Source organism: Nycticebus coucang, chromosome 7 (assembly GCF_027406575.1).
Source record: "Nycticebus coucang isolate mNycCou1 chromosome 7, mNycCou1.pri, whole genome shotgun sequence".
NCBI classification, from domain to species: domain Eukaryota; kingdom Metazoa; phylum Chordata; class Mammalia; order Primates; family Lorisidae; genus Nycticebus; species Nycticebus coucang.
The window spans coordinates 52,044,889-52,067,617 of record NC_069786.1 but is presented as its reverse complement, the minus strand read 5'-3'; the positions used below and the strand labels follow the sequence as shown (position 1 = coordinate 52,067,617).

At 39.1% G+C, this 22,729-nt stretch overlaps 1 protein-coding gene across 2 annotated transcripts in view; it reads right to left on the bottom strand.

Annotated features, from left to right (window-relative positions):
- Positions 1–22,729, bottom strand: part of GPD2 (glycerol-3-phosphate dehydrogenase 2) — a 147,436-nt gene that overhangs the window by 101,252 nt on the left and 23,455 nt on the right. For both annotated transcript variants that reach the window (XM_053596966.1, XM_053596965.1), the window contains exon 2: positions 4,542–4,651. In XM_053596966.1, coding sequence (XP_053452941.1) covers positions 4,542–4,643 — 102 coding nt within the window. In that variant the 5' untranslated portion in view covers positions 4,644–4,651. The remainder of the gene's footprint in view (positions 1–4,541; positions 4,652–22,729) is intronic.

Genomic DNA, 22,729 nt, shown 5'->3' with positions numbered 1-22,729 from the left:
AAGTGAAACTCTGTCTCTTAAAAAAAAAAGAAAAGAAAAATGAGCTCAAAGAAGTAGAGAGTAGAATTTGGGGTATTATAGTCAGTCTGGGAAGGGTAAGAGAGAGGTTGGTTAATAGATTGAAAGTTACAGCTAGATGAGAGGAATAAGTTCTATTGTTTTATGACATGAAACTAACAATAAAAGGAAAAATAAATAAATATCATAAATGAAATGAAGAAACATGAAAGAAAGGAAGAAGTCGAACTAGAGTTGAATGCAGACTGCTCGGAAGATCATGATCTCAGCCTTTGTCACGTTACTTTTGAATGGAATATTAAGGAATTAGAGTCTCTCAAATCCCTGATTCTAATAAGATCATGCCTCCCCTTGAAAAGAGATCTTGGTTTCCATGTTCCAAAGCCCACTCCCTGCCTATTTATGATAGAGGAAAAATAAAGAGAAAAGTCTTTCATATCCGGGGTTTGAGAAGCTTTCGGTGGTTCTTCGGTGGTTCTTCTTCAAAGTCAGCTTTGAAGAAGCTTTCGGTGGTTCTTCTTCAAAGTCAGCTCTCAAGCTCTTCCACTCCTTCAGAGTGGGTAATGGAAGGAACAAAACCAGCAGGTGTTAAGTGAGAAAGCCCACCCGCAGGGTGCCCTCAGACCACCCTCAGACCTAAATAGATTTTTGTTACATCAACCACACCACTGGGGTTAAAAAGAAGCCCACACTATCACATCAATTTTTCCATTTGGGACCTAGAAGTTACGAAATAAATGATGAGTTCAAAAAAAAATTTTAAGAAGTTTCAAACTTCTTGGCCTATAATGAAAAGAACAAAGAGGAGGGTTCCCCAGGGTTAAATCCTTGCCTCTGGCCCTGTTCTCCCTGGCTGCACCCATTCCTCCCACCTCCCCCTTGCAGCCCTGACTTCTAAGGCTCTCCATTTCTGTTCCTCATGAAGCTTTACCTGTTCTGAAAGTACTCCAAAGCCCTCTCTTCTAATTTAAATTTCCCTCTCCATGTAATCCATTCTTCCACCAGCTTGGAATTAGAAAAATGAAGCTTCCCCAATGTATTAGATTGGATAAGATGTCCTCTTGGTCCCTTCCACCTAAAAGTTTATTATAAAATCAACCTACTCTCGACAATCTCCATACCAACCCAGAGGTGTCTGCTTTCCCTGCGACTGGGGGAATTTAACTGTGGTAGAATGTTTGTGTCCCTGTACCCAGCCTGCTGTCCCTCCACATATCTTTGGTCTTGGAGGAAAAAAAAATCAAGATGCCTCGTGGAAACTTAGTCACCAAATTACGAGTGAGAAAATAAAGGGAGGTGGAAAATGAAAGGATGAGGAAGCCACTCCAAGACCACTCTAAACCCCTACATGCATAACTAAACAGCTCAGAAAGATGCCACAAGTGGCCACAAATGTCCTTCCCAGGGGGTAGGCACACAAAAAATCAGCCATTGTTCATCTCCGTCCTCAATGGAATTGAAGATTTAGAATCCTCTGATTCAAAAGATTAATAACAATAATAGCTCTCTCTTTAGCCTATGAAGACCTCCATCTTTTCTAAATCTGAATATATTAACCTTAAAAAGAAAAAAAGATGTCTAGGCTTCACTTGGCTTAAGAGTCGACGCTATACATCACTGATAAACACACATAAGATAAATGTTAATAACACACTTGTGTGAAGAAAAGCCATGCTATGAAGTAAAGACAGAAAACAATTAATGCTACCAATTCTGACCCCTGCCCAGCCCCAAGAAATATCAGTCTACACAAAGGTCTCTCTCCCCTCACCCACAGCGACCTACAGTGGCTTAGATTCAAGCAACTGGGTTAAAAGTAAATAAAATCACATTTTTTTCTATTACTTTGTGTTTATGTTTTAATTTTTTTAGCATATATAATCATTTTCTTTGCAAATACAAGCTAACTTAACAGTATAATTGACCTAAAAGATTTTTCTCAGCTGACATAGCACATAACCACTCCTATAACACTATCTCATGACCAAACATGTTTTAATAATTTACTACCCTTTAGAGTCAACCTACTTATATTTAGAATACAGCTCCTACCTGTATTTTAGGAAGGAAGTTTTCTAAAGGGAGTATCAGATGAGCACAAGCCAGTGCCCAAGAAGACCACATAGAAAGGTAGCAAAATGTCAGATTTTAAAGTCAACACACAGCTTTCTAGGACATCAATGGCTTGGGATTTTGACACCAACTTATGTTTAATAGACGGTACTTTATCAGTTGGAATCATCTTAGAAAATTGGGGAAAAAAATATTAAAACACAGTAGGTAAATATACTATGATAAGCCAGTGCTTTAAGCATCACCCTGCAGAGAAACAGACAAAATGAAAATACCAAAAAAGGTACCAAAAAACAAACAAACAAACAAAAATACACACACACACACACACACACACATATATATAGCAAATTAATGTGTCTCAAGGGGCAGACTTTTCTTGACTATTGAAGTCAGGAAAATTATCCCCCTAGAATGGCTCTGATTGGCAGATATTTGCTGAGAAAGGACAGCTGAGTTAAGGAAAGCCTGTGGTCATTTTATGTCAATGGCTCAAATAAGTTGTTTCCTCTCATTCTTGCTTTTACTTATTTATTTATTTTGCCTATGGCTACATTGCACCTGCTACTCCCAAAATACATGCTCATGGCAGTGTCTTAAAGGGATAAAAATCACACAAAAGAAATGGACACAGTTGGATTTCTTATGCAACTCATTGACTAAATATGCCTGTAGTAATTTTTTTCAACACAACTTGTCAGGTTAAAATTATAAATGACTTTATGCTGCTGGTATCCATTTCATTTGGCTATTAGATGGTCAGTATATCTAACTTAGGAAAGATAAAATCACAAAAATGTCCCAGGATCAATAGGCCCCTATTTTGGCCTTGATTTTACTGACTAAAATCCCCCTTTAACTTGGTTGTCTGGGGCAGTATCTTCTCTTTATTCTATTCTGTAAGTTCAATTATTAGAGAAAAATCAAATAACAACAACAAAAATATAGTGTTACCTATGTGCAAAGTTAAGCTATGAACTCTGAAGTAGAACATGCTTACTGTGGTTACAAGATATAAACCAGGTATAAATTTAGCAGCAACTCATCATATTAGATATCATAACCTTTGGCATTGGCATTTTCCAGTATCACTGCAGATAGCACTGGTGAAGATGGCAGAAGTAACCTAATCCTTTAACACCCATGTTCCCAACAGAAGTGCACTTCAGCAGAAGTCTCAGCAGAAGCAGCATCTTCACACTTACTTTTCAGAAACCAAGGCAATCTTTTAAAACAAATAGTGCATTACACATAATCAGTGGCTGAGGAAGAGTTTCGATAGTCAATCAGTTAATAATATCACTGTATATATTGGAACATCACATTTACCCCATAAATACGTACTATTATCACGTGTTAACTAAAAAAAATGATGTCTGCTTTAGAAAACCTTAAGAGTAATGATTTACTTAAGATTTCAGAATGATAAAAAAAAAAGACTAACACACCCTATTTAATATCATCCGTCTTTAGAAGGAAGCACATAAAAATAGTCTTGTTTTTTAAAACTGTAAGATAGCACATAGATTCTTCCTAATCAGTGTTTTTTTAAAGTGGTCTCTTTCAGGAGATGGGATTCTAAGAAATGCGTCTAGATCTACCACTCTGTAGGTAGCAAAAAGAAACAAGATAATCCACAGCTTAAAAACACCCACAAAAATGCAGAAAATGAGAATGGCTCATAGATCACTCAGTTACACATAGTTGCCAAATTCCTTCTCCTTCATCTTTGAAAAAGGCACATGCTATCAAACTGGTATAATGAAATGCGCCAATAAAACAGGGGAAAGGCAACAAGACACTGAAACTAACTACTGAGATGGTTACCAGCATCATTCCGCAAAATTGTTTCCTGGCATCAATTTGAAATATGGGAAGGCAGAGTTATAGTACAAAGGAAAAAAATAAAATGAAAATAAACCAAACACTTTAAAGTATTTGGAAACTTCTCTACCAATCTCATTTTCATGGCCTTCCCCCATTATAAGTTTTACATAATACAAGGTAACATTACATAAATAACTAAATCTTTAAGAAATAAAAAAAAGATTCAATTGGGCCTTTCCTTTTCTATTTCCTTTCTCAGCCATCTGCCTTCTAATAAGACCAACTTTTGGCCAGAACATAGAAGGTATCCAGACATTTCAATGAGTTAGACAGGAAAGCCTCAATGAACAAACCCTGGCACTCATAAATGAAACAGTCTTTTAAAAACCAAACAGCCAAAACAAAGGGTAAACAATGCTTCCTGAAAAAGAAAATCACTTTAAATAAAAGGAGAGATACACACAGTTCTCAAGGATCATTAAGGAAGCATTCTACATTAATATCTTTCAGATCAAACTGAGAAACTGAAAGTAATTTCCTTACACATTTGTGGGCACCTGTCCCCTCAACAGTTCTTTAGCAGATTTACATTGCATATTATCAATACATGGACTGCTACTTACTTGCTTTCTTCTGTAATGGGTAAACTGAGAGAGTCCTAAAACAGTTGCAAGAGCACCTCCTCCAACAAGAATAGTCCCTTTCACTGCCTTCTGAAATGCCATTTCTTAGCCTACAAGGAATAAAAAAGGGGGAGAAAACAAAAAGAAGTCAACTGGGATTTTTATTGCATAACAATCCTAATAATAAAAAGGCACTATGTGGATTATGAAACCATGTCACACAAGAAAACATATAATGAGGAAGTTACTAATACACCAACTTGTATACTGCAACTCAAAACTCATAACCAAGGAAATCTAGACAAGGGAATTGATTAGGTAAAAGTTACTTTCACATCCAACAGGAATTAAAGAAAGGAAAGTGAATTAAGCGACAACTGAGGATATTTGAAAAGTGTAAAGTCAAGAGAGCCATGAAAAGAAATGTGACTGGGTATTTGATAAACCTGCAAGCTGTACTTGTAATTGTGTTCCACAGCTAATCCCCTCCAGAGGAACTGACTTGTAGAATTCTTGGGTCACTCAACATGAAGATAAACCTCAGGCTGTCCTCCGGTTCTTTGGCAAGACTTTAATTCAAATTGTGGTAAACTCCCTCCCTGAATTTTTCCCTTTCTGGTGAAGTTGTCACCAGAGCCAAAAGCCAACACACATTTCTACCATTAGGAGAGTCTGTGCTTTACAGATAAAAAGTCAAAGGATACTGTACGTTGCCGCTTTCACAAATGCCACACTTAAACTAATGCAAATGCTTCATTAGGGGAACTTAGGAAACAAGTTCTCTTCTAGCCAGAGTTGCATGACCCCACGATTTCAAGGGGAAAACCTCCAGACCCAGCACTGTTTCATGCTCACTGCATGTTTCTAAAAAAGGTTCTGCCCTGTCTGAGATCTGGAATATCTTTCCCCTCTCTTGTTTTCCATTACTGGATTGATGGAATTTTTAAAGTTTTTTTGAGGACTTAACATCATTATTTTAATTTTTCAGAAACCAAAAATATTGCATAAAAAAATGAAAATTCCATCCAAAATTCTCTTGCCCACATTTATTCTGTTAAACATAGAAAGAAAACACTGTGTGTGAACCCCTAAGAAAAATTCTTTAAGTCAAGTAATTTGACCTGCCTCAGAATTTCCATTCACAAAAGCAGCTGGCACACCCACACTTCACAGGGAAGCCACTACTCTCTATTTTCCTGGATGAGTGGAGTTCTAACCTTTCTGAACAGACACAACTTACAGATAATTATCTCACAACTCAACAGCATATTTATTACAAAGGCAACTTGACTTAGGATACTGTGAAACCTAGTATCCCAACGTAAATTACGATATAGTTAAACGTTTGGGTCCATACTGGATGGATAGTAACTATTATCATAGTATCCTAAAACAATTTCAGTACAGTTGGTAACTGTGATTCTACAGAAAATTCATTTTGGAATACTATAAATTCTATGCTAAAATAAAAGTTGGCATTTCTTAAAATTTTATTTTTTGCTTTGATCTCCTTCTTCCTGGCAAATTCCTAAATTCTAAGATTCATCTTTGTCATTGAGATACTTACTGGGAAGATATTTCACATGCATATGTAGTCTGTGGCTGGAGACCTCTTCTTTACTTTCTCTTTGCTATATCAACCACCTCCTATTTCCAAAATTATGCAAGATAGCTAAAGTATGTACTGGCTAAGGACCCTTCAGTCAATCCTAAGCAAAATCTTATATCCTAGGTTGTACCAATAGTAAAAAAAATCTCAATTTAGTGAGCACCCGTTTGTCAAAGCTCACCATCATCATTCAAAGTACTGCTATAAATGTTCAATGCCTATCACACAGCAATGAAAACCTAGCAGCCGAGAGACAGCATGTGCTCGGCTAACTGGCTTTCCCTGACACATGGGGACAGAGAATAGAGTTCCAATTCTATTTACCTAAACAGTATACGTGCCTGACCCATATAGACAGATCCTGGTGGTCCAAGGGTGTGAATGTTGTAACTGACTGACTCAATGGAGCTTAGTACCATTGCGTCTGCCTGTGGACAGTGTCACTATTGACCTCACAAAGGGGACTACCACGTAACAACATGGTCAGCTGAGGGATGCTGTATTATTAACTGTGATATAACACAGTCTCAGTGTTATGAAAATGTCTCAGTGCAAGAGTGTTCAGCCAGTGAAGTCTGAGCGTAGTTTTTTGAAATATGTGGGTTTCCATGTTCCCTGACTATATTGTTTCAATTTGATTTGTCTGAGATGAACAACTGCAAAGGGGGATGTTTTCACACATTTTCTCAGTGAGCCACTAATACTAATGAAAATGCATTCACATTATTTTGCAGAGTTAAAAATAATACTGACTGTAATCAATAGAGTTTTCTTTCCTGACAATTTCATAAAATAACCTCTGCTAAAGAGAGCACTATTTCTACTGTGATCAAGTCCTTCTGTAAGATTCCTTAGTCCATAATAATGAATAAACCACTTTTACGGGTAATTCAAAGACAAAGGCAAGGAATCAGTTTCACCTGGCTTTCCTAAGGTTACCATTTTTATTGTTGTTATTGTTATCATAAAGGTTATAATGACAAGAGTTGCCATTGGTTATTTGCTATGTAATAGGTACTGTGCGCTTTTAATGCTTTAAACACATCAGCTTATTTCACCCTCACAACATCTAGTTTCATAAGTGAGGCACTCGTGGTTTAGAGGAAATAGGAGATTTGCCCAAAGTCACTTTCTGGTAAGAAAATCATGACTGTATTTATGCTCCTCACCACTGGGTGGTTCTCCCTTGCCTCTAGTCTAAAAAGGCAACTTGTCCCCAAAAGCTATACTATATTTTGCTGTCACTCCAAAAGAAGACACTTTTCTCAAAATCGCCCAAAATATACAGTCCCTTAGCACTTGGTTTCTCTCAGACAATGATGAAGCTTCTGACAAAGCATCTGCTAGTAATCTTCTGCCAAATAATGTAAGAACTTTATTTTAATGTTGAAAGAAATATAAACTATTTATGGACAACATGTATCCATTTACACACCACTGTAAGGAGAAAAGCTTTCGTAATGATCAAAAGAAGAAAAGGCCATATTCTTCTAAGTAAAAGGTTTACTAGGAAATTAGCAAAGAAGGGAACCAAAAACATAAACAAATATTCACCTTTTGCAATTAAAAGTTTGAGAAAACAAGACAGAGAAAAATTATCCAAAAATAATAATAATAGTAATAATAATTAGCTTTGTTATTACAGCTTAATGTATAAGCTTTTTATTTTTTGTTTTTTGAGACAGAGTCTCACTATGTCACCCTTGGTATAGTGCTGTAGCATCACAGCTCACAGCAACCTCAAACTCTAAGGCTTAAGTGATTCTCTTATCTCAGCCTCCCAAGTAGCTGGGACTACAGGCACCTGCCACAAGGCCCAGCTATTCTTTGGTAGCAGTTGTCATTGTTTAGCAGGCCCAGGCTGGGCTCAAACCCACCAGCTTCAGTGTATATGGCTGGCACCCTACTCACTGAGCTACAGGTGCCGAGACTTAATATGTAAGTTTTATAGCCTATTAATTAAATCACATATACACTGACTCAGGATTGGTTTCTTCAATTGGCACAGACTGGTGCCAGGCCTCTAATTCTTGCCAGGAGAACACCAGGTCAGCTAGAAAAACCTAAATAAAATGGTACTCAACTAAATATATCTGTGAGTTTATCAACTGTCCATAGGGAATTTACAGTCTATTTGTAGTTTAAATTTTAGTCTGTCTTGTAACTCTGTCTTACAATTAGTTGTGCCATAGTGAGTGTTACAGATACTTTAGAACAGCGGCTCTCAACCTGTGGGTTACGACCCCTTTTTAACAATGAAAATACACTGCAGCATTAGGAAGGTTTAGAACCACTGCTTTAGAAGAAAAGAAAGCAAGGTGATATATCATTATAGTGGAGCAGGAGGATTCTTTGAGCTCAGGAGTTCAAGGCCCAGCCTGAGTAGAAGAAAAACCCCACCACTACTAAAAATAGAAAAAATGTCCTACCTACTCAGGAGGCTGAGGCAGAGGGATCACTTGAACCCAGGAGTTTGAGGTTGCTGTGAGCAAGGCTGATGCTTTGGCACGCTAGCTTGAGGAACAGAGTGAGACTATGATGCCCTCAAAAAAAGAAAAGAGAAAAAGAAAGTCCAGGTCAAGAGTGAGGAAGGCCCAAGCACGATGGCTCACGCCTGTAATCCTAGCACTCTGGGAGGCCGAGGCAGGTGGATGGACTGCCCTGAGCTCAGGAGTTTGAGACCAGCCTGAGCCAAAGCAAGACCTCATCTCTAAAAATAGCCGGGTGTTGTGGTGGGCGCTTGTATCCCAGCTACTCAGGAAGCTGAGACAAGAGAATCACTTGAGCCCAAGAGCTTGAGGTTGCTGTGAGCTATGACACCATGGCACTCTGCCTAGGGTGACAAAGTGAGACTCTGTCTCAAAAAAAAAAAAAAGTGAGGAAGATTCTGTTCATGTGAAGTAATCTGTTGGCAATGGGGCTATAGATCTTGGAAGCAAGATATTTTCTTCCATGATGTACAAAAAGTGTTCCAGTCGATGTTTGTGTTGAAGCTTCTGATGAGGATAAAGACAGACCCATCAGAGGCAATAACATAGTTCTGGTGTGAGAGGATAAGAGCTTGGTTTAAGGCAACCCTGGAAAGTGCAAAAGCAGAGACTGATGCTTTGCCAAAATCTCTTAGGACAGCACTCAATTAGAGATTATGACAGGACCTGACAACCGATTGCAGGAGGAAGCAGGAAGAGACTGAACACAATTAAGAGGTTTTAGCCTGGGCATCAGGGGGCTGGCCCCAACATGATAGCATTAACATCGAGAAAGATGGGCCGGGGGCAGTGGCTCACGCCTGTAATCCTAGCACTCGGGAAGACCGAGGCAGGTGGATTGCCTGAGCTCAGGAGTTCAACACCAGCCTCAGCCTGAGTGAGACCCCATTTCTTAAAAATAGCTGGGCATTGTGGTGGGCACCTGTAGTCCCAGCTACTCAGAAGGCTGAGACAAGAAAATATCTTGAGCCCAAGAGTTTGAGCTATACTGTGAGCTATGTCGCACTCCACCGAGGGTGACAGAACAAGACTCTGTCTCAAAAAAAAAAAAAAAAAAAATCTAGAAGGAGAAGCAGGTTTAAGGGGGAAGAGGAGCTCCATATGAGGCTAACAAAATTTGAGATCTTGAAAGAACATCTATTTGGAAAAAACAGTAAACAAATGGATACAAGGGTCTAAAACTCGCAAAAGTCATCAGAGCTAAAGGCATGGCTTGGAAACATCTGTGTAAAAGCGACCTAGGTGTAACCGCTACACAATAAAATGTATTTACTCCTAGCAAACGAAAACTGGATTTGCCACTTCTCAGAGTTTGCCCACCCATGCTTCTAGCTGCCTCCCTGCAACTTATCGGGCTCAATTGAATTTTTAGCTATCCTTTTAGGATTCCTAGACAAAATGACTCCAACAATGAGAAAAAGCGCTCAGGTCCTGTTTCATACAGCCCCTGGGTGCTGACCACTCAGCCACCTCCCCTGCTAAATCATACATTGATGACTCACAACAGAGGAGGTGATGGTTTTCCACGCACAGCTATGAAGAGGCAGCCGGGCTGCTTACACTTCAAGGGCCCACCTCTTCCTTATAGCTGTGCATGGAAAACCACTCCCTCTTCTGTTTTGAGTCATGTCACACTGTCACACCATGCCCTTTAGACCTGCAAAAACACATAATAGCACCTATTGAAAAGATGGAAGGTCCCCCCAGCAACTACCCACAATCAAATTTATTCCAGAACAAGTGCACATTTTCTGGCCCCTGAAATCTCCAAATAAAGTATTCAAACTCCTCTCCTCATCTTTTCAAGATGTAAATGTAGAATAAGTAAGAATCAATGCAAATAGATTTAGGAAGAAGCCTTGGGTCCTTTAATATTTACAAAATCTCTCCTATCCTTCTAGCCTTTTGTATAAAAACAGCAATTGCCTTTCCAGTCCCCACGCTCTTCATTAATTGCATAAAATAGTTGTAACTTCTCAGGGTTTTGATTCTTATCTCAGCACGGAAGTAAGTATATTTCTCCCCATGCCTTGTAAGCAGGACAAGTGGGGATGGGGAGGAAGGCACAGCTCACAAATCATTTTCAGAAGGATAATTTCAGCTACCGGCCTCGCAGTCTTTCAGACACGTGCTCTCTAGAAAGACATAAAGGCATTCCATGCTCTTCAAATCACCTACACTGAGAAACCAAGTGTTTCAAGACATTTCAAACACAAAATGAGACCCCCACGGACTAAGATCCACAGGCAGCCTATGCTACTGCACTAAGCCCTTTACCTAAGGCTACACAGGCCCAAAGGTAGCAAAACATGCCCAGCCACCTCCTCCTGACAGCTGGGCATGGAAAACCCCTCCCTCATCTATTTTGAGTCATGTCACAACATCCTCCCAATCCACCTGCATATAAATCCGGTGACTTTGACCACAGAAAGGTGCAGGAATCTTAGAAAATAAAGGTACTGGACCTCATCAGAGAAAGTCCTACCAAACAAGTCTATGATCACGGACCGTGATAGCAAGACCACAGCTGAATGGAACAAGAGGAACGAGTGCAAAGAACATCCTCCTGCTTGACGGTCCTGTTTTAATAATAATAGTCAAGATTTCTGGGTGGCTTGATCTAGATTCCTTTTAGCAAAGCAAACCTCTTAATAGTCCAATTAATGTGATTAATAACTGCTTGTCCAATTCCCTTTAAGGAAGTATCTCACGGTTCAGACACACCAAACATCTGCTGATGAAGTGCTATAGAGACAAGTAACAATGTGTCCACTGTGTACTCCTCCTTCCCCAAGGTTTACTGGACAGCAGGGAGAAGGATTAGCACTCTGCCTGCAAACGCATCCCCCACCGCCAGCCAAGCAGAGGCACTTACACACACGTCTTAGGCAGCAGCTTATGATTCCCACACCGAAATGGACAAAATACTCAACATCAGAGGCACATCAGCCTTTTCTCCAGAAACAGAGGAGTCCTAGTCCATACACTGAAAATGAAGCATCCTTTCTTTGTTGTTGTTTTTGATTACTTTAGACATTTTAAAAAGGATTTAGGCCAAGACCAGGTAAGAAGTGGGCACCAAAAGTTATTCACAAAAGAAGATCCCGATGGGAAAAGGGAATATATCAAGTCCTGAGTAAACAGCAGACACTGTTATCATCTTTCCATCATGTTCTTCTCTAGCCCTTCCTCTATCATATCAAAACAAACAATAAAAAATACAAACACAACAGTAACAAGCACCTGCGGTGTGAAGAATATACACGGACTAGGATATCAAACAACAAACACCAAGCCTTTTCTGAAAAGTATTCTGCTAACACAAGATAAATGAAAGAACAAGGTAAAAGTCAGAGGAAAAGTTAGAAATATAATCAATCCTCAGACTTTGGATTTACAAAATTTTAGACTGTGGCTGAGGGGGATGCTAAAGGCACGCACCGGCCAGCATCCTAACCCTGGCTTGTCCCTGACTTCTGCGCTCCATCATAAAACCAAACTGTCTCGGGAAGGGCATGTTCTTCTACTTCTAATCCATTTATTACCCCAGAAAATCCCTGCCAGAAGGGCCCAACCCGACTGAAAACAATCTTAACAAATGGAGAGTACTTATTTTAATAAAGACAAAAGAGAACAAAACAAGGAAACAAAAGAGAAACAGTGCATGTACTTTGATTCACACAGCTTTAAGCCAGAAAGTTCTGGAAGCTTCCTACTGGCCTCCTGGGGCACCTTAGGTCAACTGTACCACTTTAGGAACAAACCCACACCTATGGATGACTGAGGAAGAGGTTAGCCCAAGGGCGTGTCTTAGCCTCCAAGGACGAGGGTCAGGGCCTGGAACTTTGACAGAAGTTGCAAGAGAAGGGTTGAGCTGCTTTCAGAGAGAAAGTTTAAAAAAGTAAGTAAAAAAAAAAAAAGAAAGAAAAGAACGTAATTATTTAAAGTGAACCAGTTAAATCTCTGTTTATAAAAAATTCCTCAAACATTATTACACGAATCTTTTTGATGTGCAATTTTTAGGGTTTTTTTTAATTTAATATACAATATCATAACCGTTAGCCAAGAATTTATTTCATAGTGCTCTAAAATGAAAAGATAGTAGAACCTCTGTCAAAATACAGAGGTGGTCAACATAAGGAACTAGGCCTACTGTACTGATACGTACGTGTGGTGCACGGCTCGTGGATGAAACTTAGGCCAAGTTAAGAAAGTGGTGAATGTAGCAGGATGGTTCTAAGGAGGTTCCACTGCACATGGAGACAGGTGGAACCTTAAAGAAGACTACTTGCATTCGATTTTTTACCAAATACATTCTGTTTCCAAGGCAAATGCCTTATTATGTACTTACGTTTTCTAACATTTCTAAAATGCACACTGGAACTTCCGAGTCAAATTTGACCCTTTCTCCTTATTTTCCTAAGGTTCACTATAGAATTACAAACCCATGAAGCCTGTCTTAGCTAACAATACACATATATTCATTAAATGCAAATAATGACAGCTTAATAATAGAATGGCTTTTGTTGTATTGCTTTCTATAGAATTGCTGTAAAAACCATGAAGAATTATAATTCATGCAAATGAATTTGCATTCCATTTTAAATTCATTTCAAAATCAAAATTAGTATTTATTCTCTATCATCCTAAATATATTCACAAATATTTGTTTAAAGTCATATAATCCTATTGTTAATCTTCATTTAAACATATCTCTGCCTTCTTTGTTTATTATAAATAATCCAGAGTAACCCTGAGAAGCCTAAAATAAAATGCCCCTCACAAGTGAAAACTTACAGCATTCCTGCCCCAAATGTCCACCCTTATAAAAACACAAGTCGGGTTAAGGAACTTAGTGGAACATGCCAAGCACGAAACTACACTAACTTGCATTTATATATTAACTAATAAGAAATGACTCACTTAGCATTAAAAAGACACAGAAGACCTGGGGGTAAAAAAGAAAACTTTAATTCCACCATAAGGAAGAAAGAATGTTAGCAAAGAGTCACAAAAAAGTCGATTAGTCAAACAGACCACACTAGTCTTAAACTTTTTTTAGTCTTTTTGCCCTTTCACTACCCCTATTATTGGGTTAAGAAAACGAATGACGTTCCTTTGGCAGCACAAACCCTTTTTGATTTTACATGAAGTTACAGAATCTATTTTGGTAATTAAAACAAGAAAAAGCCCTTTACTAGAGAATAAACTGCATACCAAACAATAGTCTAAAATGTCTGTCTCAACACTGTAATATATCATGCCTCTCATCCAGATTCACACTATACCAAAGCCTTATAAAGCAACAGCAACCACAGATACTAAGTATACATCACAAAATGTTTCATAAGAAAACAAAGTTCACTTCACCCTACACACTTCAAAAAGTCTTAGAGGCTGTAAAATAGTACAGAATCACCGTTTTGTTATCTTTTTTACATACATGGATAAGATCAACTTAAAGTAAAAGAAAAAAAATGTACCATAAGAAAATTTCAATTAACATGTTCAGAAAAAAAGGTGCTTCAGATAATTAAGTTTCTACATACCTGGATCTTTATACTTTTATGAAAGACAACTCTATGCATTAGGAAATAGATCTACTGAATGTAGGCATTTTTCTTTAAAGACATAAAAAATGTTAAGGAGCTTCCAGATCATTATTAAGAAATCCCTTCTTGGAGCTGGAACATATTCTTCTTAGCAAAGTATCTCAGGAATGGAAGAAAAAGTATCCAATGTACTCAGCCCTACTAGGAAGCTAAATTATAGCTTTCACATGAAGACTATAACCCAACTATAGCACAAGACTATGGGAAAGGGCCAAGGAAGGGGAAGGGAGGGGGGAGGTTTTGGTGGAGGGGGGTAATGGGTGGGGCCACATCTATGGTGCATCTTAGAGTGGGTACAGGCGATTGCGCTAATGTACACAGCTATGATTTAACAATAAAAAAAAATAATATACATAATAAAAAAAAAGAAATCCCTTCTTTTTGAAGTAGCACGTATGTGGAAGGTATGAGACTTCTAAACATGTAGTAGGCTCCAAATGTAATAAGCACAAACAAATCTTTTAAAAGCTGGCGTTTTTACTCCGAAATTCCAGTGTCAATTGATTTTCTCAGATTTCATTCATCATTTTTATCACTGAATAAGAAGAAAATGTTCCAATCCTTTCAAAAGTTCAACTTGCATTCACTTTTTACATATGTGTCACTAGAAATGCATTTTGGGAAACATTTGCTGAAGATAGCTGAACAAATTCTGACCTCATGTAAAAATAACCTGAGTTTTTATAATTAGTTATAGCACAATAATTTCAGTTAATTTACTTACATTGTTTAAAAAATGTTCTAAATTTGAATACAGCTAACTCTACAGGGTATCCCAAAAGTCACACCTGAAATGCCATACATAGGGATAGTGGGAAATCATAGCTAAATGTATCTTTATTTATAAAATATTCATAACAGGGGTTTACAAAAAAGTGGCCAACACATAGAGAATATTTTGTAAATATTTGTAAACTTTTTGAATACCCTATATTCCAACAGCACTCTATAAATATTTAACATGTAAACCCTGACCGAGGGTTATAACAGAAACGAGGAAGTATGTTGGAGTAGGGAGACCAGTTACTCTGTTTCCTTGAGATTGAGAAGATCTCCAGGAAACAAAGCTAGCCACATTTTACATCCTGTAGTCATTTTTCTCCAGCAGCCTGTTAAAATTTTCATGTAAAATTCACTCCTCTGTACAACTAATAATCCATATATATATATATATGAGGAACTATCATCAAAAAGCCAAATCATGAAAACAATGCATATATGCAAAGAAAATCTGAGATGTATTATAGTTAAAATAATATTGTGTTGTATTATTTAGCTTAGTGATTACATTCCCTAAAAGCCTCAGACCCTTCATGAAATAATCAGACAAAAGGAAGAGACAGACTAACTCACACTTGCTAATGAAAATTCACTTCAAAAAGATGCGAAAATAATATAATAATTTTGTAAATGTTCCATCTTCCCAACTCCCCCAAATAAAGAAAATATTCTGCATTTGCCTTCACTATGAGAAAGAAACAAGCACAGTTGTGTTTCTAGCTTCCATCTTGGCTAGAACAGCTTTGGTCATAAGACCTTATTCTCCCTACTTGAATGAGGAATCCTCTCCAAACCTCTCCTTTTTTAGATTTTTCTTTTCTTCTTTAAAAGGGCTAGCTGGCACACATACCAAGTGGAAAGCATTCAAGTACTATACTCTAGACTCTGAATAAGATACTGTCAACCAACATGTGACAGTCTAAAATTTAAAGAGCATAAATAGAAAAGACAAAGGGTTTTATTCAATATTCTCTATAAAGCTGTCACTGATTAAAAAAAAAAGAACTCTTTGGGCGGCGCCTGCGGCTCAGTCGGTAGGGCGCCGGCCCCATATACCGAGGGTGGCGGGTTCAAGCCCGGCCCCAGCTGAACTGCAACCAAAAAATAGCCGGGCATTGTGGCGGGCGCCTGTAGTCCCAGCTGCTCGGGAGTCTGAGGCAGGAGAATCACCTAAACCCAGGAGCTGGAGGTTGCTGTGAGCTATGTGAGGCCATAGCACTCTACCAAGGGCCATAAAGTGAAACTCTGTCTCTAAAAAAAAAGAACTCTTTATTCTTTCAATTCCCAAAACATCGAATTAAAAAAGAAAATTACCGGGGGGTATTCTGGAAGGAAATATTAGGGAGACTTGCCTTGTAATTCTCTCTCTTCCACTAACTTGCTTTGTGATTTCAGGCAAATCATTTGAGCTAGCTGATCTTCACTCCAACTATTATATAAATGAGGTATCTCTAAAATGCCCAAAGGTATTTAAAGTTAAAATGTCATTATTTTATGATTTTTCTTCATTCAGTAGGTATAGAAAAAAAAAAACCTGCTTTACAGGTGGCTTTCTTTCAATTTCATGCTTATTTAGCACTGGTGGATAATCAAGGCTTGCATTCATTCTTTCATTCAAAAATTATTTACTGATCATCTATCCTGAGCCAGGCACCAAGGGAACATACAACTAAGAACAAACACAAAAATCCCAGCCTTCTGAGAGGTTACATTTGAGTGGAGTTCACAGTTTTAAAAACTATACAAAAATAAAAGTAAAAGTGCTAATCTCTTTTGGATTAGGAGAGAGAATGTTATCAAACCCTTTACTGTGTGGCCCCAAGTTACACCTGGCTCCCTCATGAATTCTTCCTCTATCTGCTATACGAAGTCCCCCAGTTTCTTCTAAACTATCAGGCCAATGATAATTGTCCTTGCTGATCTCTGAGGTCTCCAACTCACTTATAATTTGTTACCTCTGTGTTTAGAAAAATGAGAGCCAAGATAGATAAAACTGTGTTTCAAATACAAATAGCTATCAGCAAGGCAAAAGGAAGTATTATTAGCATTTTAGCATCAGTATTTTCAACATTCTGGCTCTTACTATTCAGAAGCCTTTTCTCCCTTCTTTGTTGTGCTCTAAGTCAGTGGAGCTTACCAGATAAACTTCTGGATTTGGCTAAACAAACACTCTGTGGATGAAACTTTACTCAGTACAACCATGCAACAGAATTTATGTTTCAGAAGATAGCTACACCATAGCTACAGCATGGAGGATGCCTTTTAGGGTAACAAGAATAAAAGGGCTCAGCGCCCGTAGCACAGTGGTTACGGCGCCAGCCACATACACAGAGGTGGGCAGGTTGGAACCCGGCCCAGGCCAGCTAAACAACAATGACAACTGCAACAAAATATAGCCAGGCATGGTGGGCGCCTATAGTCCCAGCTACTTGGGAGACTGAGGCAAGAGAATCGCTTAAGCCCAAGAGTTTGAGGCCGCTGTTAGCTGTGATACCACCATACTCTACTGAGGGCAACATAGTGAAACTGTCTCAAAAAATGAATAAAATAAAAAATAAAAGTAGTTGTTTTTTCTCTAGGAAGGATACCCTTGCTCAGGGTCATAATGAGTAAATGAAAGTATGAATAAAGAACATAATGCAGAAAGGGGAAAAGAGTTAACAGATTACATGAGAAAACAGGCAAAAATGCCAAACACAATCAAAAGCAGGATTCCATAACAAGGAAAACAAATAGTTTAGGGATAATCCTAGATATAAATATGTGCTAAACTTACATACTTGAATGACTGTTCCCTCCCATTCTATTTAACAAACCAGCAACAAAGAACAAAGAATATCTACTGAGAGCCACTTAAATGCCAATAGCAGACACGACACGGTTTTTATATTTCTATTTCCCCCGGGACTGGGGTTGTTTGCAGGTGACTTTTCTCCTCTACAACTCATTATAACTTGAACTGATTTTGGACTCATACTGGAAAAGAACCCTTCATCATTTCCCAACAGGCTGAGGCATCCAGAACCTTCCCACTGACCACAAGCTGGGAAGCCAAGAGCTGTGTGAAACTTAGTGACCCAGTGGAGTATAGATTTAATAGGCAAACGAGACTGCATATGATTAATTACAGTTATTTATATTTATGGGCTTGAATCTTGAGGATGCTTGGCCTAACCCCATTTTATTTCATAATTTTCCCCCTGTTGGATACTGAAGAGCAAAAGTCAATTGCCTGAGTGTTGGTATCACACTGGAAACTAAAGGGCTGTACATTTTAATTCCAGCTCAAGAAACACTCCGGCTGAGCAGACGCAATTCACCAGACCCCAGTGGACTGGGATCGCACTGTTGTCAGTCAAATCACATAGCTGATGGAAATCAGCGGAGCACATTAGCAATTTATACTCAACAGCCTCTCTTCAACCATGAATTTTGAGATAATTTCGAGATAATGTTTAAGCCAAAATTGAGATAATGTTAAGTAAAACTCAAAGTTAATCCAAAGAAGTTCGCCCATAGTTTGAGCCTCTGTTCTGATCATGATGCAGTCAGGAGACAAGGGACTAAGCGGAATTTCTGATAGGATTCCTGTCAAAACTCCAGGTTCCACGATCAACGCGGTGACCTTCAGGCCCGACCTCACCCAGTGCACTTGTGCCTACTCCCTCGGTCATTAGCTTGGCAGCTGCCAGCAACATGGTTTGTTTCTCAGACTGGATTCTGAGGCAGCCAACTGCTCTGCAGAGATCACAGAATGGGCAGTCAGCAACCTGCAATGTCACTGCACCCTATGATAATCTCAGCCTGAACTATGCCACCAGACCCCCCAGGACTTTAGTGTCCCCACATAAAAAACTGAGATGGTCTATACATCTCCCTCTCATGTGGTGCTGCTGGGCCCAGTAACCCTGGCCTCAGGCACTTCTGGGCCCCCTGCCATTGTTCCCATCTGAACTGGAGGCAAGGTCACTCACCATGCCAAATGACTGCAACCAACATCCCCTTACCCCACCCTGACTCAGAAAAGCAACACTATCTTGTTAATGATAACAATAATAAAGAAAGGTCTAGAATAAGTGGGCATCTCTAAGTAAGTTAGACATTCAAGAAGGCCTTCATTGCTTAAGAGTTCATTCTTTCTCACTTTGGATGGAGGTGGGTTAATGGACAAGTAAAAAATTAATCATATGGAGAACAAAAGGAGATAAAGCAGTAGCCATGTGTTTGTTTAAGTGCATTTATCTGTATTTCTGTTTTAAAATGTATGTGCATACACACATATACACAGAAGTAAAGACTAGAAGGATATATCCAAAATGTTCATAACCTCAGCATTGGATGGCAGGGCTGTACTTTGTTTTTATTTTCTTACTCGCGTGCATGATTTTCTAGGATTTCTAAAATGAGTATGAATCCTTGTTTGTATAGTGGTGAACAAAAAATAAAATCAGTGGCTCAACACCCAGAGCTCAGTGTGTAGGGTGCCAGCCACATACACCAGGGCTGGCGGGTTAGAACCCGTCCCAGGCCTGCTAAACAATAATGACAACTACAACAAAAAAACAGCCGATGTGGTGGCAGGTGGCTATAGTCTCAGCTACTTGGGAGGCTGAGACAAGAGAATTGCTTAAGCCCAAGAGTTTGAGGTTGCTGTGAGCTGTGACACCACCACACTCTACCAAGGACGACATAGTAAGACTCTGTCTCAAAAAAAAAAAAAAATAGCATGTATTATTTTTGTAGTAACAAAGTTATTTGTGTGTGTGCGTGTGCATATAAGAAAAAGAAAAGTAAAAAGAATAAATACGAACTCTGAAGCACACCATGCAGATGGACAGCTCATAGCTCACATTTGACTAAATCCTGTATCATCTGACCATTACTTGAATGATTTTCCTGTTATACGACTTTTCTCATCTTTAGTGAACTAAAGTAAAAGATTCGTACAGAAAAAAGAAAAAGATAGTTTGCCTTTACAATTTATTAGGAATTTTAAAGGAAGTACTAGAAAATGTCACAGAATTATCTACCTCATTTTGAAGAACATTATCCACCATAACTAGAATGAATTTGATGTGAGCCTCAAACACAGTTAACTATTTAAGCCTGAGTTAAACTGAACCCAAAATAGCCCTGCATCTTTGGTTATTGGATATTACATCCTCTCAGAGATTTAAAGTTTAATGTAACATTGGAAATCTCAAGAACGAAACTAGTGACTGCAAAGCGGATCAAACTTCCTGGAATTGGGTGTTCCCCAAGGTTCAACTATATAGGCATCAGATCTCTGCGGCCAACAATACACCCAGGGGACCCCTTCACTGAAAGGAAGGCCAAAGATCAGCAGTTCTCAAACTGTGGGTCGCGACCCACAGGAACTGTATTAAAGGGCTTCGGCATTAGGAAGGTTGAGAACCACTGCCATAGATAAACAGAGAAGGGACAGATTACGCTAAAATGGAGGTCAACCTTCTCCCTCTCTCCCCACCTCATGACAAGTCGCTTCCCTGAAGGAACTCGGCTATTTCAGTAGGAACAGCCATAATCAGGCTCGTCAGGTGCTATCATTGGATATGCATGTGACACGGCTGACACATGAGCGGAACATTCCCTGCAGAAGGCGGCCAGTGTAAGGGTCTTCAGACATGGAGTGCCCTGGATTGAATTCCAGCATGGCCTCTTACTAGCCATGTGAACGTGAGCTTTAGTGTCCTCCTCTATAACATCTCATCTATGTCACAAATTATACCGAAAATTTGAGATAATGCAAAAAAATGTAAAAATATATTTGCTGACAACTCCCTTTGCTAATACATAGCATTACTGAGCACCTACGGTGAGCTCTGAACTCTTCACACATCACCCACATTTGTATGTACACCTGGGGTAACATAGAAGACCACGGTCAGAGGAGAGAATCAAAGCCCCCAATTTACTCAGGGCCATAGCCCTGCTTTGGCCTAACCAGCACTTTTCTCTGACCAGCCAAGTGCACTTAAGACTCACAGGTTGGGGAAATAAATCTCATCATTCCTCTGAAAAAAAAAACATAGGCAATCTCCTCCTTCCAGCATTTCCCTAGCATCTTTCCCTGCCCCCAAATAACCATTCTCTCAGAACAGATATTGTTAATTTGGCATTTTCTATCAAAAATAAAGCCCAACATCTAATGCAGCCCTAACTCCAGGTGACTAGTTACCTATTACAGAGGGCAAAGGGAGGCAAGCACACTTGCCCTACAGGTCAGGCTTGAACCACGTGGAGTCCAGTGTTTATATCTCTGTGTCTAGTTATCAATCTGTTGGCAGACTGAAACCTTCCCTGTGAGAAGTCTGATCAAAGGTCTGTGGCCTGAGCTAACCCAAGTCACTGGGACAACTTTGACCCACAAGAGTGTTTTTTTGTTCTCTATTCTGAATAGTACTTCCCAGTATTCATTTTTAGTTCAGAGACAGTAGGGAGTTTCTTTCTGGCTCTTTCAGAAACTCTGAACATCATCCACCTTAGAAAAACTACTAATAGAAAACAAAAATGCCATTAAAACAGTCAACCTGAGTCAGTATTCTTTTAAAAAAGTAATTGAGCTACTTCTCAAGAATGTGTCCCTCCTGGGATGAGACCCTGATCTCAAGATATAAAAAATGTACACTATGGCCTTAGTTAACCTTACTGCAAGAACCAGGGAACAAGTTTCAGCGACCCCATCACAGGTGCCAAAATGGGTCTTTTTGGTCACTCATGCAGAGCATGCCAACCACAGGCCAAGAGTCTACCATGTGCCCAAACCACCTTTACCCATGCCACACAGTCCCTTACTGCCTACCCTCTAGCACCATCTCCAGCCCACATGGTCCTCGCCTTAGCATCACTCCTTATCCACCTGCACTAAAGAGTGACTCACTCCTGCCCCCTCATTTCACCTGTGCCCTTCTTACTCCCACGAGGTGCATATTACTGTTATCTCACTTATGTTCTCTTGATTCATGTAATATATAATTAATTGGATAGTTTGTAGAAGAAATCAAGGAAATCAATATTTGAAGAGACTTAAAGGAGCTGAAGGCTCCACACCCCAATTGTGCAACTGTAGGTGGGCACTGGAAAATGCCCATTTGATTATACTTCAAAACACCAAAAAACCGGGCGGCGCCTGTGGCTCAGGGCGGCGCCTGTGGCTCAAGGGGTAGGGTGCCGGTCCCATATGCCGGAGGTGGCGGGTTCAAACCCAGCCCCGGCCAAAAACCAAAAAAAAAAAAATAAATAAATAAATAAATAAAATGAGATGATTTAAAAAAAAAAAAAAAAACACACCAAAAAACCACGTCTACGTTTGATATCTATATTCCTTTGGACATATCACTGTATTTCTTTGGGTGTATACAAATACACAATTGTAATATATAATTAATCAGATAGTTTGTACAAGATGAAGGCAATCAATGTTTGAAGAGACCTAAAGGAAATGACCTTTCAACCAGCTTATTGAAAGCTCCACACCCCAACTGTGCAATTGTAAGAGGGCGCAGGAAAAGGCCCAGTTAATTATACTTCAACACACCAGAAAACCATGCTTGTTTGATATCTGTAGTTCTTTGGGCGTATCAGCTGAAAATAATTACAAGTCATCATAAAACAATGACAGTGGTGAACAAAATCACTGGATAACTCAAGCAATAAAAGTCACCCGGTAAAGAAAAA